This window comes from Haemorhous mexicanus, chromosome 2 (assembly GCF_027477595.1).
Source record: "Haemorhous mexicanus isolate bHaeMex1 chromosome 2, bHaeMex1.pri, whole genome shotgun sequence".
NCBI lineage: Eukaryota > Metazoa > Chordata > Aves > Passeriformes > Fringillidae > Haemorhous > Haemorhous mexicanus.
The window spans coordinates 122,151,249-122,166,895 of record NC_082342.1 but is presented as its reverse complement, the minus strand read 5'-3'; the positions used below and the strand labels follow the sequence as shown (position 1 = coordinate 122,166,895).

The 15,647-nt window shown below is 61.0% G+C and overlaps 1 protein-coding gene across 1 annotated transcript; it reads left to right on the top strand.

Annotated features, from left to right (window-relative positions):
* Positions 1-250: 250 nt before the first annotated feature.
* Positions 251-1,195, top strand: OLIG2 (oligodendrocyte transcription factor 2). The gene has a single exon (XM_059840405.1). It carries the CDS (start codon positions 251-253, stop codon positions 1,136-1,138), a length of 888 nt encoding a protein of 295 aa, XP_059696388.1. The 3' UTR covers positions 1,139-1,195.
* Positions 1,196-15,647: the final 14,452 nt, after the last annotated feature.

Sequence of the window (15,647 nt, the reverse complement as noted above, 5' to 3'; positions counted from 1 at the left end):
GGGACGGGCCGGGTCGGGACGGGACGGGACGGGACGGGACGGGACGGGAGCAGCCCCCGGCGAGGGGAGGGCGGGCAGCGGGGCCGGTCCCTCCGGGACCGTCTCTCCCCGGCCCGGCGGAGCGGGCTCGCCGACGGGGTGGGCGCGGTGCCCCGGCGAGCCGCGGCGGGCGCTGACGCGGGGCCGCCCGCGGGCTCTCTCCCCTCCCCGCAGGCTGCCCGGTGCGCGCCGCCGCCCCGCCCGCCGGGCCATGGACTCGGACGCCAGCCTGGTTTCCAGCCGCCCGTCCTCCCCGGAGCCCGATGACCTCTTCCTCACGGCCAGGAATAAAGGCAGCGGCGGGGGCTTCACGGGCGGCACCGTGTCCAGCTCCACGCAGAGCGACTCTCCGCCGGAGCTGAGCGCCGAGCTGCGCAGCGCCATGAGCGCTGCGGGGGTGGTGGTGGTGGACAAGCTGGGCTTCAAGTCCTCGTCGTCGTCCTCCTCCTCGTCCTCCTCTTCCTCCTCCAAGAAGGACAAGAAGCAGATGACGGAGCCGGAGCTGCAGCAGCTGCGGCTGAAGATCAATAGCCGGGAGCGCAAGCGGATGCACGACCTGAACATCGCCATGGACGGGCTGCGGGAGGTGATGCCCTACGCGCACGGCCCGTCGGTGCGCAAGCTCTCCAAGATCGCCACGCTCCTCCTGGCGCGCAATTACATCCTCATGCTCACCAACTCCCTGGAGGAGATGAAGCGCCTGGTTAGCGAGATCTACGGCGGCCACCACGCCGGCTTCCACCCCGCCGCCTGCCCCGGCGGCATGGGCGCGCACTCGGCGCCGCTGCCCGGCCACCCGGGCCACCCGGCCTCGCACCCCGTGCACCACCCCATCCTGCCCCCCGCCGCCGTCTCCAGCGCCTCCCTGCCCGGCTCCGGCCTCTCGGCCGTCAGCTCCATCCGGCCCCCGCACGGGCTCCTCAAGTCGCCCTCGGCCGCCGCCGCCGCCGCCGCCGCCGCCCCGCTGGGCAGCGGCTTCCAGCACTGGGGGGGGATGCCGTGCCCCTGCAGCATGTGCCAGGTGTCGGCCCCGCCGCACCACCACGTCTCCGGCATGGGCACGGCCAGCCTGCCCAGATTAGCCACCGACACCAAATGAGTCCCTCGGCGGGGCGGCCCCGCCGCGCTCCCCGCGCCTCCAGGACCTACAGACGCTCCCCCCGGCGGCAGCGGGACCGCCCCGCTCCGCTCCCGGGGCCGCCGGAGGGGCGGCGGGAGGGGATGGAGCCGGCCCGGGGTCTGCCCTGCTCCCCGAACGCGGGGAAACCCCCCGGGCACGAGTGAACCCCGCGCACCTCCCGTGTTTTTAGTTTTCCGACGTTGCCGAGGACTCCGGAGGAGGAGGGAGGGCGGCGGAGCCGGGGCTCGCCGCTACCGGAGGAACCAAAACTGCAGAGGGGCTTTGGCTCGTTTATTGGTTCGTTCTCTCGTTCCCTCCCCTCTCCCGGGCTCGTTTCTACGCGCGGAGCCTTCCGAGCCGCTCCCGGGTCGCATCCCCCGGACAGCCCATCCCGGGGGGCTCCGGCAATGCCGGGCTCTGCCCCGCTCTCCCCGCTCCCCGGGGCCGCGTCGGTTTTCTCTCCGGTGCGGGGTTTGTAAATAGACCGATAACGACGCGAGTCCGCTCTGCCTGAGCTTTCCGTCCGTGCACTTGTTCTGTGTCAGCCTCATGAGTGAAAAAGGGGTCGGTTTGCCTTGATTTCCTTCGTTTGGGTTCTTGGGGTTTGGTGGGTTGTTTTACTTTTAAGCGTATAACACGTTTGTTTGGGTTTTTTTTTACGTTCCCGCCACCTTTAACAAAGTTTGAACTGTTTAATGCTCTTTCTGTGTAGGAACTTTCACGCTGTCCGTGTTGCAATACTGAGAACTTGGGCTTGTTTCTGAAATAACAACTTTTCTTATCGCTGCCCCTTGCAGAGATTTTATCATCTGTTTATTTTTGTAAAAAAAAAAAAAAAAACAAACAAAAAAGAAAAAGAAAAAAAAAGTTGCTAAATAATATTTATTACTTGTTTGGTTGCAAAAAAAAAAAAAAAAAAAAAAAGGAAAAAAAAAGTGATCCACTGTTGAGATTTTAAATAAATAAAAAAAAAAAAAAAAAAAAAGGAAAAGCATTTAAAATAAATGGTTTTTTCCTCTTCCTCGCTGTTCCGGGGAGGCGGAGACAGATGGGGAAGAGATGGGAATATTTTAGGCGCATCCTTGACTTTCGCGAAGTTTTTTGTCAGTTTGCTTCGTCGGCGAATCGAAACCGTTTGAGGGTTGGGTTTGGGGTTGTCGTTGTTGTTTGGTTGTTTTTTTTTTTTCCCTCTCTCATTTATTCCATTTAGAATCAGAGAAGCCAGAAAGAACCAACTGGCACCGCGTCGGTAACGTGAACATTTCTGTCTGTCGAATCCAGCGCTTGGCAACAGCGAAATATTAATTACATATTAATTCGGGGAGAGGAACCATCCTGCTTGGCCCTGGGGAGTTCGCTCCCTGCCACGGCGTCTGCGCATTTGATCTTCAACTAAAAACACACCAAACGAAAATTCACGCAAAAGAAAATTATTTGGGGACAACCCCTAATTTTTTTCCCTCCCGAAGCCGCTCGTGTCTGTGGCAGTTCTGGAGGAAGTGCTGGGGCAGGAGATATTCCGCACACGCCGAGAAAAGGGCTCCGGGGTTTCTGCGGAAAAGGAGCTCGGGGGGCTCGGGACGGGCTCAGGGTCCCGCTGTGAGGTTCCCACCTCCCGTGCCCGACAAACGGCAGCACATTGATTTCAATATTTCGGGCTGCACCCGCAGAAATACACAATAATTCATCATCCTGACGGCTCGGGGGGAGTTTGTGGGGCGCAGACACCGGCGGGGAATGAGAGCGGGGCCGGACCCAGGGGAGTCCTTGTTTGGTTCGGGTTTTTCCTGCGAACCGAGCGGTCCCGGGCGGCCGGGCCGCGCTGGCTCCCCGCGGGCTGCGGGCGGCTCCCGGGCGCTCCTGCGGGGCTGGGCCGGCTCCTTGCTTCCTTCCCAGCCCCTCCAGGAGAGGGGAGGGGGCTGCCGAGGAGCGTCCCCCACCCCGCAGCCTGGAGATTGCCCTTCCCGCAGCCTGGCCAGCACGGCCCTGGGACGGACACAGCCCAGGGGACACACGACGAGCGCGGCGCTGGTGGCCCAGGTGCCTTCCCCCTGCCCGGGGGGCTCCGGGGGTGCCCCCCGCCCCCCGGCTTTAGGGGCCGCCCCAGGTGTGGGTTCGGTGCCGCCCTGCGGCTCGTGAGACACAACCCCCCCGCCTCTGCCTCCTCCCGCCGCGGGAGAAAGCCCAAACAAGGAGCGGGCAGGTGTCCGCCAGCGCCTGGGGACGGTGCCCAGGACGGGAGCCTTGTGCCAGGCTGCGCTGCCAGCCAGGGCCGGCCGGGGCCGGGGAGGGGCAGCGGCCGCCGCCGCGCCCGGGGCCACCGAGCCCAGCGCTCCCCGAGCACGACGGGGAGCGGCCGTCGGGGACGCAGCCCCCCGGGGCGGTTCGGCTCCCGGAGCCCCGGCAGCGGTGCCAGACACCCCCCGCACCCCCCCGGCGGCGGGGAGGCCGCAATGAGCAGAGCAGCTTTCCCAATTAGCGGAGCTCCGGCGAGGGAGCGCTGCTGCGGAGGAAGGGCAGGAGCAGGTGAGAATTAGAGGGAGCATCATTAGGAGCTGTTCTTTGTCTCTATTAAAGGCAATAATTAGCACCCTGACAGATGCAAAAGTCGGCAGCGGCCAGAAGCTGGTAAATCCTGCTCGTCTGCCTGCCCGGCTCGCCCCCGGAGGGGCCTGGCCCTGTCGCTAACAGGTGGCCCCGGGGAGCCCCGACGGGCAGGGGGGGACATCGGGGACACGGCTCTGCTGCGGGGGCGTTCCGGCCACACCGGTGCCGAGAGCAGCGAGGGCAGCATCCCCCCCACCCCAAATGGCCCCTGCCCGCCAGGCCGAGGCCGCGCATCCTCCCCGGGAGCGGGGGACAACCGGGGCTGGTACCGGGGTTGGTACCGGGGTTGGTACCGGGGTGGGTACCGGGGCTGGTACCGGGGCTGGTACGGGGGCTGGTACGGGGGCTGGTACCGGGGCTGGTACCGGGGTGAGTACCGGGGTTGGTACCGGGGTTGGTACCGGGGTGAGTACCGGGGTTGGTACCGGGGCTGGTACCGGGGTTGGTACCGGGGTGGGTACCGGGGCTGGTACCGGGGCTGGTACCGGGGCTGGTACCGGGGTGGGTACCGGGCTGGCACGGAGCCTTGCCGGGCACCGCCTGTGCTCCCCGAACCCCCCTCAGTGGCTGCCTGCGGCTGAGCTCGGCCGTCCTGCGGCCCCCCCGAGCTCCCCATATGTTCCCCCGGCCCGGGGAGGGCCCCGGCCCCGCCCGCAGCCGGGTAAGGTTACGGCGGGGGGTGGCCCATCTGCTCCGCGGGGCTCCTGCTCTGGGAGCCCCAGGGACCCTCCCTCCACCCTCCTCCTGGGGTTTTTAGGCGCTCCCGGGTCTATCGCGACCTGTCCCGACAGGAGGAGGAAGGCCCTGCCCGCGCATCCCGGCGTCTGAGCCCGCTCCCTCCTCACCCCCTCACGCCTTACCCTCCTCTTTCCCCGACCTCCTCGCTGCTTTCCCTTCCCTTTCCCTCCTTCCCCACCTTTCCCCTTCTCTCTCTTTCCTTCTTCTCCCTCTGTTCCCCACCGAGCCCAGGCCCAGAAGGGAGAGAGGGGCAGGCAGAGCTCACCAGGGACTGCAGTGACAGCACAGGGAGCAAGGGGGAAAACCGAGATGGGGAAATTCAGGTTCAATATTGGCAATGAGGAATTGTTCCTGGCAGGGTGGGCAGGCCCTGGCCCAGGGTGCCCAGAGCAGCTGGGGCTGCCCCTGGATCCCTGGCAGTGCCCAAGGCCAGGCTGGACACTGGGGCTGGAGCAGCCTGGGACAGTGGGAGGTGTCCCTGCCATGGCAGGGGTGGCCCTGGGTGGGCTCTGAGGTCCCTCCCACCCAAACCATTCCATGATTCAATCAGCACATTTCAGGCAGAGACCAAAAGGCATCCAGGAAACCCAAGAGGAAGGGAAAGGTTGTCCATATCTCACTTCCACAGGGGATTTCTTCAACCTCTGCGTGGTAAATTTTAAGCCAAGGTGACCAAAATCTGCTGCAAATCCCTGACTGAGGCATTTCTCTTTTTCAGGGCACCAGCTCTGCCCCCTGTCAGTGCAGTCCTGTGGGATGGGATGGGATGGATGGGATGGGATGGGATGGATGGAATGGGATGGATGGGATGGGATGGATGGGATGGGATGGATGGGATGGATGGGATGGGATGGGATGGGATGGGATGGGATGGGATGGGATGGGATGGGATGGGATGGGATGGGATGGGATGGGATGGGATGGATGGGATGGGATGGATGGGATGGATGGGATGGGATGGGATGGGATGGGATGGGATGGGATGGGATGGGATGGGATGGGATGGGATGGGATGGGATGGGATGGGATGGGATGGGATGGGATGGGATGGGATGGGATGGGATGGGATGGGATGGGATGGGATGGGATGGGATGGGATGGGGATGGGATGGGAGCTACCAGAGCCACTGCAGGATCCCTCCCCTTTCACTGGGATGAGTGTTCAGAGTGAGCACCCACAGCCCCTCAAGACCTTCCTAAAACCAATCCTCCACAGCAAACGTGGTTCTGCTTTAGCTCCAAACCTCTGCCCAGGAGCCCTAGCAGGGGGAGCTTCACAGGACCCACTCACCTCCTGAGAGCCTCACCACTGACATTCCCAGGTCAAAGTGCCCCTGGACACCCCTGCAGTGCCCCCAGGGCTGGGTCAGGGTGCGGGGTGGGACAGGGGCTGGGTCACTGCAGGGACCAGGCCCATGGCACAGCCCTGGCAGGGACAATCCTGGGCTCCTGTTCCAGTGCTCCTGCTCTTACCCTTCCAGAGGGGAGGGGCTGATGTCCCGTGTGCTGTCTGATGGCCCAGGGGACACTGCTGTGACAGGAGCCAAGCAGCCCCAGATGATGCCAGCAGCTCCTGGAGTGGCAGGGCAGGGTGTGCAGCTGTCCCTGGCTGTGGCTTTTCCATCCTGTGTGGGACAGGGAGCTCCAGGCCTGGGATTCAGCATCACCCAGATCATCCCAAATGCTCAGGTGCAGCTGAGGGATGGATTTTCCAGAGTTGCCATGGGATCCCAGAAGTTTGGGGTGGGAGGGAGCTCTGAGACCCCCCAGCCCAGCCCAGCCCTGCCCAGGCAGGGTCACTGCAGCAGTGACACAGGAACAGGCCCAGGGTTGGGATGTCTCCAGAGAGGGAGACTCCAGCCCCTGCTGGAGAAGGGGCTTCCTTCCAGAGAAGGAAGTTCTTCCTCAGGCTGGCCTGGAATTGTTGTGTTTTAGATCCTGGCCATTGCTCCTTGTCCTGCCACTGGCACCAACATCCCCACGAGGTCCCAGCCCCCTCCAGGCAGCCCTGCAAGCCTGGTTTTCCATGGAAGGAAGGATTGGGTGGGAAGGGAGGTTTTCCCAAAGCCTCACTCCTGAGAGCCCTTTCCCACCTCACAGCCAGGCAGGTGCAGGGTGGGAGGGATCCCTGGGCTCTGCCAACTCTCTGGGCATCACGGCTCACCCAAACTGAATGTGCCACGGCAGGCATTAAATATTCTGATATTTCTGCCCAAAATTGTTGAGGGGAGGCAGTGACTGGTGATGGCAGTGGGGCCACGAGGCTCTGCAAAAGGGCACAAAGTGCTCCAGCCCTTCTGGGTCGGTATCAGAACTCCCAAAGTTCATTCATGAGGAAGATTCCAGCCTTAAATAGTGGATCGAGAAGGAACTGCAGCATTGCATGGGTCAGACATATCTCAAAACCTCCCTCGGGTGAGGGAGCTCCAAATACTCTGGAAAACACCTGTGGTAATTTGCCCACTCTTTAAACTTGTAGAGATGTGGAATTCACATCGTTGAGCAACACAAAGTGGGAATATCCCGGCCCACACCAGAATAAAAAGATTAATTCTCTTCAGTGCTCAGAATTGAGGAGAATCTTCCATGGAATTTCATGAGGTGGCCATCAAGCAAAGTTATTTATTATCAGAAGTTATGATAAGGAAAAGAGGCAGCTCGTTAGGAAAAATTAAATAAAAATGTCTTGGCTCTTTTGTCTGGAAAAGCATTGCCCTGGAAAATGGGTTGGAATCAGGAGACTCCAGCAGATCCTTCCCTCTGGGGCTGTCTCTGACAAGGAAATGAGCACGGGAATGCTGGTGCTGGTCAGCACAGCAGGGATCCATGGAGTGCAAACATGGAGCACTAACTGATGCCAGGAAAATTTTATTCATTCTGAAAACTGGGAACTCAGCTGGGCTTTAACCAGCATAAGGAAAATGTTCTCTTTTTGTAGAAACCTCTCCAAAAATTCCAGACTTGGCAGGATCTGGGGGGCTGCCCTGTGCAGGGCTGGCAGCTGGAGCCTGCTGATCCTTGTGGGTTGGGATATTCCATAATTCCCTGGTTCTCCTGGCCTTTGAGTGTTGATATTCCATAATTCCCTGGTTCTCCTGGCCTTTGAGTGTTGCTATTCCATAATTCCCTGGTTCTCCTGGCCTTTGAGTGTTGCTATTCCATAATTCCCTGATTCTCCTGGCCTTTGAGTGTTGATATTCCATAATTCCCTGTTTTTCCTGGCCTTTGAGTGTTGCTATTCCATAATTCCCTGTTTTTCCTGGCCTTTGAGTGTTGATATTCCATAATTCCCTGGTTCTCCTGGCCTTTGAGTGTTGATATTCCATAGATCCCTGGTTCTCCTGGTCTTTGAATGTTGATATTCCATAATTCCCTGGTTCTCCTGGTCTTTGAGTGTTGATATTCCATAATTCCCTGGTTCTCCTGGTCTTTGAGTGTTGATATTCCATAATTCCCTGGTTCTCCTGGCCTGGTCCAGCCTTTGGGAATCCAGCCAGGCTCCCTCCCCGCTGCCCTCCCTGCTCCCAGAGGGGTCTGTGCCGCTTCCAGGGACAGCACGGCCGGCCCCAGGGGCTCTTGGCAGGTTCCCAGTCCATCCTGCCGGGAGCAGGGAGGGGAAGCAGGGCCCGGCCGGCCCCGGGGGTGCTGCAGCCCTCGGGAGCTCCGGCAGGACAGGACTGGGACCCTCGGCAGGCTCGGCCCCGTCCCGCGGCTTTTCCCCGAGCAAAGATGGATGTAAATGCTAAAGAGGGCTTCCCTCGGCCATTCAGACCCATTCTTGGGATCGGCTTTAGAAGTTTTGTTCTGCCATTTATCTTCACTTGTTGGAGATGTCTTGACAAACTCCTGAGAATTAATTTCCCATCAGCTTTTCGCCCGCTCTCCTTGAACTGCCAGGTCAGCTCTCAGCATATGCATTCGCAGGGGTTATCTGGACGGGCCACCCTGCTCCATTGTCCCCCGGCAGGGCTGTCCCCGTCCCCGTGGCGGCAGGGGAGCGGTGTCACACACAGGGGGACGGCGCGGAGGGGATCGGGCTCCTCCCGCATTCCCCGCCTGTCATCAATCATCGCCCCGCTGCCAAGCCCAGCACAATCGGAGCCGGCCCGGCCCGGGGGCGCTCCCTGCCAGCCAGGAGCGTGCCTTTTTCTTTAATATATTCCCAATGTTGGTCCTATTCGCGGGGAAAATCAATCAATCACTGTCAGCAAACATCACCGGGCTGCAGATTGATCACTGTCAGGATTGCTGCAGGATCCCGCAGATGCAGCAGGCATTTGTTAAATGCGATGTGCAGAAAGACATATACATATATGTATAAGACACATTTATACACCTCTTTGTCTGCTTGAAAAAGGGGAAAAAACCCAGGAAAAACACACTCGGTTCTTGGGGTTTGGGGGTTTTTTGTGTGTGGATCTTGTTGGTTTGTTGTTTTTTTTTCCCCAAAAGCTGCCACAGCGTTAATCACTCTCATGAGAAAATCCTTTGGAGTGAAAACTGAGCGGAGTTTTGGGAGGGGGGATCTTGTTTGTTCCTCCTGAGGGAGCGGAGCAAGGTTTGGCTTGCTGTGCCTGAGGAGGCTCGAGATGTCCTGCAGGCACAGGGAGACCCCAAACTCCTTCCAAAGGGTGGAGCTGGGGCATCTTCTCTGAGAGAGGAACGCCTGGAAGGTGGAGATTCAGCCGCCCTGCTGGGCTCAGCCCTCGTTCGGGGCTCTGCCGAGGAGCCCACGAAGTTTCCCAATCTCCTGTCCCCAGCAGAAAGAATTCCATGTGAATTTCGGGCTGCTCCAGTGACAGAGGAGGATTTCCCCTGAGAACTGAGCACCCCAGGACAGCAGGAACTGATCCCTAACCCAAACCCATTCCAGAGCCCCAAAAGGGATGGGCAGGATCATTTTCCAGGCCAGACCTTCAGGCACAGAGGGCAGAAAACGTGGAAGGTGGAGGGGGAAAGGAGCTGTGCTCAGAGCAATGTGGGATGGCTCTCAGAGCTCTCCTCTCCCCTGCCCAGAGCAGCTCGGGCTGTCCCTGGATCCCTGGCAGTGCCCAAGGCCAGGCTGGACACTGGGGCTGGAGCAGCCTGGCACAGTGGGAGGTGTCCCTGCCATGGCAGGGGTGGCACTGGGTGGGATTTGAGGTCCCTCCACCCCACCCAGTCTGTGACAGATTTATCTGAGTGCCAGAGCTGAGGCTGTGGACCCGCAGCCCCTTCCCCGTGCTCACTGGGACCTGCTCTGGGGACAGGTTTCCCTGCAGGGTTTGTGGCTGTGCCAGGCACCTGCAGAGGAGCTGTCAGAGGGAATTTGCCCTTCCAGGACCCTCCCTGTCTGCTCCTAGCTTCCCAGGGGGGTTGGAGGAGCTTTGTGCCAGCATTCCCTGATATTCCATATATCCTGAGCCCATATATTCCTTGAGCCCAGCCCCTGTTGGAGTGCCCGAGGTGGCTCAGGGCTCACCTGTGCCCTGAGGAACCCCCGGGAAGCCCGCAGGATCCGTGGGAAGCTGCTCTGTGCCTGGAGAGCAGGGCAGGAGCAGCAGCCCTGTGGGTCCCTGCAGCTCGGGCTGTCCTGAGAGCCCGGGATGCCGGGAGGGGCTCCTTGCTGCCACCGGGGCCTGGGGGAGGTCCCTGGGCACCACCTCCAGCCCCACAGCTCTGCCCACCCTCAGGCTCTGCTCAGGCAGCTGGGCAAGAGCTGAAATTAAAGGAATTTACTGGAGAAAGGCAGGAAACGTGAAAAAAATGCCTTGGTGGGAACAGAGCTCTGGTGGGAAGGTTTGGGAAGGTTTGGGAAGGGAAGGGGAGGGAAGGTTTGGGAAGGGAAGGTTTGGGAAGGGAAGGGAAGGTTTGGGAAGGGAAGGTTTGGGAAGGGAAGGTTTGGGAAGGTTTGGGAAGGTTTGGGAAGGTTTGGGAAGGTTTGGGAAGGTTTGGGAAGGGAAGGTTTGGGAAGGTTTGGGAAGGGAAGGGAAGGTTTGGGAAGGGAAGGGAAGGTTTGGGAAGGGAAGGTTTGGGAAGGGAAGGGAAGGTTTGGGAAGGTTTGGGAAGGTTTGGGAAGGTTTGGGAAGGTTTGGGAAGGTTTGGGAAGGTTTGGGAAGGTTTGGGAAGGGAAGGGAAGGTTTGGGAAGGGAAGGGAAGGGAAGGGAAGGGAAGGTTTGGGAAGGGAAGGGAAGGGAAGGGAAGGGAAGGGAAGGGAAGGGAAGGGAAGGGAAGGGAAGGGAAGGGAAGGGAAGGGAAGGGAAGGGAAGGGAAGGGAAGGGAAGGGAAGGGAAGGGAAGGGAAGGGAAGGGAAGGGAAGGGAAGGGAAGGGAAGGGAAGGGAAGGGAAGGGAAGGGAAGGGAAGGGAAGGGAAGGGAAGGGAAGGGAAGGGAAGGGAAGGGAAGGGAAGGGAAGGGAAGGGAAGGGAAGGGAAGGGAAGGGAAGGGAAGGGAAGGGAAGGGAAGGGAAGGGAAGGGAAGGGAAGGGAAGGGAAGGGAAGGGAAGGGAAGGTTTGGGAAGGTTTGGGAAGGTTTGGGAAGGGAAGGGAAGGGAAGGGAAGGGAAGGGAAGGGAAGGGAAGGGAAGGGAAGGGAAGGGAAGGGAAGGGAAGGGAAGGGAAGGGAAGGGAAGGGAAGGGAAGGGAAGGGAAGGGAAGGGAAGGGAAGGGAAGGGAAGGGAAGGGAAGGGAAGGGAAGGGAAGGGAAGGGAAGGGAAGGGAAGGGAAGGGAATGGGCTGTAATATCCCAGGAGCTTTCACAGGGCTTGAGGTGTGTGGAAGTGATGGGGAAGGGGGGAGGGAAGCCTTAGCCCCAGGAGAAGCTGCAGAGGTCAGGACTCAGCCCTGGGCACACCCTGGCACTTGGCACCGACATTCCCTGCGCAGGAGCAGGACAGAGCCCCCGCAGCCTCCAGCCGCAGGCTCTGGCTCTTGCCCACAGAAATGCCAGAAGCTGCTGAAGGAGAGGGGAGGTGGGAGAAGGGAGCCACAAACCCGCGGCTGACGTGCCCTGCAGGAGGGAGGAGCCGCTCCTGAGGTGGGGAGCTGAAGAGTGGGATTTGCCTGAGACAACACAATAAACGCACAATTCAGATTTTGTTCCTTTTTCATGTCTATGGGGGAAAATCCTCTGCAGCTTCATTAACAAACCTGTCCCTAATCCCACCCAAACCTCCTGAAAAAAAGATGATATTAACTGAAATCCAGCCGGCCTTCCAGAGCCTGGGAGTAAATGAACTTTTAATGCATGGAGAACATATTCATTATAATGTATAAAGAGGCAATTTTCATTTTGTTTGTGTTCTTAAGAGTGTGACAGCGTCTTGTTTGCCACTGCCCCTGGGTATAAGCCAGCATTGTGCGCCTTAATTAGATATTCCCGTGCTAGTGTGAGGGACATATGTCTATTCACGGGAACAAACATCAAGAGTCTGCCACGGCCTTTCATGTCCTGCTACGTCGGAATAAAGGCAGAGCAAGTGCAAGCTCTCCCAAGGACCTGTGGCCCCAAACAGCTTGAACACAACGCGCGGGCATTCAGCGATTGGTTACAGTTTATTAACAGCCCATAAACTCCTCATCTGCTCCGCTCTCGTTAAAGTTGTCACCTGCGGCTGCCGCTCACAGTCGCTCTGGGAAGGGAGATCTGGGAGCGGGGATCTGGGTGGGGGGATCTGGGAGAGGGGATCTGGGAGAGGGGATCTGGGTGGGGGGCTCTGGGAGAGGAGATCTGGGAGAGGGGATCTGGGTGGGGGGATTTGGGTGCGGGATCTGGGTGGGGGGCTCTGGGTGGGGGGCTCTGGGAGCGGGGATCTGGGTGGGGGGCTCTGGGAGCGGGGATCTGGGAGCGGGGCTCCAGGAGAGGGGATCTGGGTGGGGGGCTCTGGGAGAGGGGATCTGGGTGGGGGGCTCTGGGAGAGGGGATCTGGGTGGGGGGATCTGGGAGAGGGATCTGGGTGGGGGGCTCTGGGAGAGGGGATCTGGGAGAGGGGATCTGGGAGAGGGGATCTGGGTGGAGGGCTCTGGGAAGGGAGATCTGGGAGCGGGGCTCTGGGTGGGGGATCTGGGTGGGGAGCTCTGGGTGGGGGGATCTGGGAAGGGAGATCTGGGAAGGGGCTCTGGGTGGGGGGCTCTGGGAGCGGGGATCTGGGTGGGGGGCTCTGGGAGCGGGGATCTGGGTGGGGGGCTCTGGGAGAGGGGATCTGGGAGAGGGGATCTGGGAGCGGGGATCTGGGAGAGGGGATCTGGGTGGGGGGCTCTGGGAGCGGGGATCTGGGTGGGGGGCTCTGGGAGCGGGGATCTGGGAGCGGGGCTCCAGGAGAGGGGATCTGGGTGGGGGGCTCTGGGAGAGGGGATCTGGGTGGGGGGATCTGGGAGAGGGATCTGGGTGGGGGGCTCTGGGAGAGGGGATCTGGGAGAGGGGATCTGGGTGAGGGGCTCTGGGAGAGGAGATCTGGGAGCAGGGATCTGGGAGCAGGGATCTGGGAGAGGGGCTCTGGGAGAGGGGATCTGGGAGAGGGGATCTGGGTGAGGGGCTCTGGGAGAGGAGATCTGGGAGCAGGGATCTGGGAGAGGGGCTCTGGGAGAGGGGATCTGGGAGAGGGGCTCTGGGAGAGGGGATCTGGGAGCGGGGCTCTGGGAGTGGGGATCTGGGAAGGGGATCTGGGTGGGGGGCTCTGGGAGAGGGGGTCTGGGAGAGGGGATCTGGGTGGGGGGCTCTGGGAGCGGGGATCTGGGTGGGGGGCTCTGGGAGCGGGGATCTGGGTGGGGGGCTCTGGGAGCGGGGATCTGGGAGAGGGGATCTGGGTGGGGGGATCTGGGAGCGGGGCTCTGGGTGGGGGGCTCCGGGAGCGGGGATCTGGGAGCGAGGATCTGGGAGCGGGGCTCTGGGAAGGGAGATCTGGGAGAGGGGATCTGGGTGGGGGGATTTGGGTGCGGGATCTGGGTGGGGGGCTCTAGGAGCGGGGATCTGGGGGCGGGGATCTGGGTGCGGGATCTGGGAGCGGGGCTCTGGGAGCGGGGATCTGGGTGGGGGGCTCTGGGTGCGGGGATCTGGGAGCTGGGCCCTGGGAAGGGGATCTGGGAGCGGGGCTCGGCGCTGCCCCCCTCCCACTCCCCCTGCCCGCCGCTCCCTGCTCGGGCTCGGCCGAGGTGGCCCAAAACGAGAGAGAAACCCCGCAGGAGCTCAGGAGGCTGCGGTGACCCCCCAGCAGCTCGAGTTCCCAAATCCCAGCCCGGGGACCGTCCCTGGGCTGGGCTGGATCACCTGGGGCTGTGCTCACCTCCTCTCTCCTGCTGTGCCTCACCGGGAGAGGGAAAGGCAGATCTGGGCAGAATCCGGGATTTCAGGAGATCTGACCGTGAGTGAGGTGAGGCAGGCCAGGATTTCAGAGTCAGGCTTTGAGCAGAGAACGGGGTGAGAACGGCCCCGAGCAGCTGGGGCTGCCCCTGGATCCCTGGCAGTGCCCAAGGCCAGGCTGGACACTGGGGCTGGAGCAGCCTGGCACAGTGGGAGGTGTCCCTGCCATGGCAGGGCTGGCACTGGGTGGGCTGTGGGGTCCATCCCAGCCCAAACCAGCCTGGGGTTCTGGGATTCCATGGAACAGCTGCCCTGGGTTTGCTGTGCTCAGCCCAGGATCCTGGCAGCATCCCTGGCTGCTTTGCCTGGGCCAGCACAGGGACAGCTCCATGGGGAATGTCCCCCCTGGAGGAGTTCGCTGCCCCAAGCACCTGAGCAGGGGCAGCATCCTGGAGTTTGTCAGGGTGGGGTTAAGGTCCCTCCCAACCCAACCCACCCCACTCCATGCTTGTGTGACAGTGACATTTCTCACAGGTACCCAAGCACCGGGACACCGCCAATGCCATTAAACCCCTCAGGGGGAAGGGTCTTTGCCATCACGCCAGGTCACCATGAACAGCACACCCAGCAGCCCCCAGGCCCACCCGTGGCCGTGAGAATGAAATCCCAGCCCCTGCTGCCCCTCAGCAGCTTCGCTTCAGGAGCAGAACCTGCCCAAGCTCCCCGGCCGTGTGTGCCTTCACAGCGCCCGGCCAGGAGCCGATCACCGGGAGGGGCAGGGAGGGAGAGCGGCCCCCAGGAGCCCGGCTGCCCTAATTGGCTGGGCTAATGAGCGCCATTAATGAGCTGCTCTCCCGCAGCACAGCCTCAGGGTCCGGATGCAGCAGCTCAGAGCAGGCAGGAGCAGACCCAGGCCAGGAATTTCCCTGGCAGGGCCTCAGGGCTGCCCTTGGAGGCAGAGAGTACCCAACAGCAGCTGGGCACTTCTGCCCACCTCAGGGACACCTCTGCCCTCCCCATGGACACCTTTGTCCACCCCAGGACACCTCTGTCCACCCCAGGGACACCTCTGCCCACCCCAGGGACACTTCTGCCTATCCCACTGTCACCTCTGTCCACCCCAGGGACACCTCTGCTCAACTCATGGACACCTCTGCCCTCCCCATGGACACCTCTGCCCACCCCAGGACACCTCTGCCCACCCCAGGGACACCTCTGCCCACCCCAGGGACACCTCTGCCCTCCCCACTGCCATCTCTGCCCACCCCAGGGATACCTCTGCCCACTCCACGGGCACAGCAAGAGCTGCCACAGGCCACCAAAGGGACACTTGCCAGCCTGGCTGTTGGCAGCAGTTTGGATTTTTGCCATCCCAGCAGCGCTGGGCATGGAGAGAGGGAGAAAAGCCTGCTGGAGTGACAGTCCTGGAATATCACACTGGATAAAAGCTTTCCAAGGTGGATGTTCAGCTGAATTTGTGGCAGGACTTTTGGTTTTGTTGTTAAAACCATTCTTCTGTATTCTTTAAAGGGAATAAAATGTTCAGGGCTTTGAAAGCCTTTTGGGCAGCACAGATTTCCACCCAGGGAGTGCAGCAATCCCAGAGCCCAGAGGAGCTTTGTCAGGCCCTAGGCTGGATTCCAGTTCCACAAAACCATGGACAATCCCCCCTGGGATGAGCCCCACACCAGGAGGGGAGGACAGGTGGGTTTTGTCACCAGAACTTCTCTTCTGGTGTCCCCTCTTTGGCAGTGGCACAGGCTGGAGAGACCCTAAATCCCACCCAGTGCCACCCCTGCCATGGCAGGGACACCTCCCACTGTGCCAGGTGCTCCAGCCCCAGTGTCCAGCCTGGCCTTGGGCACTGCC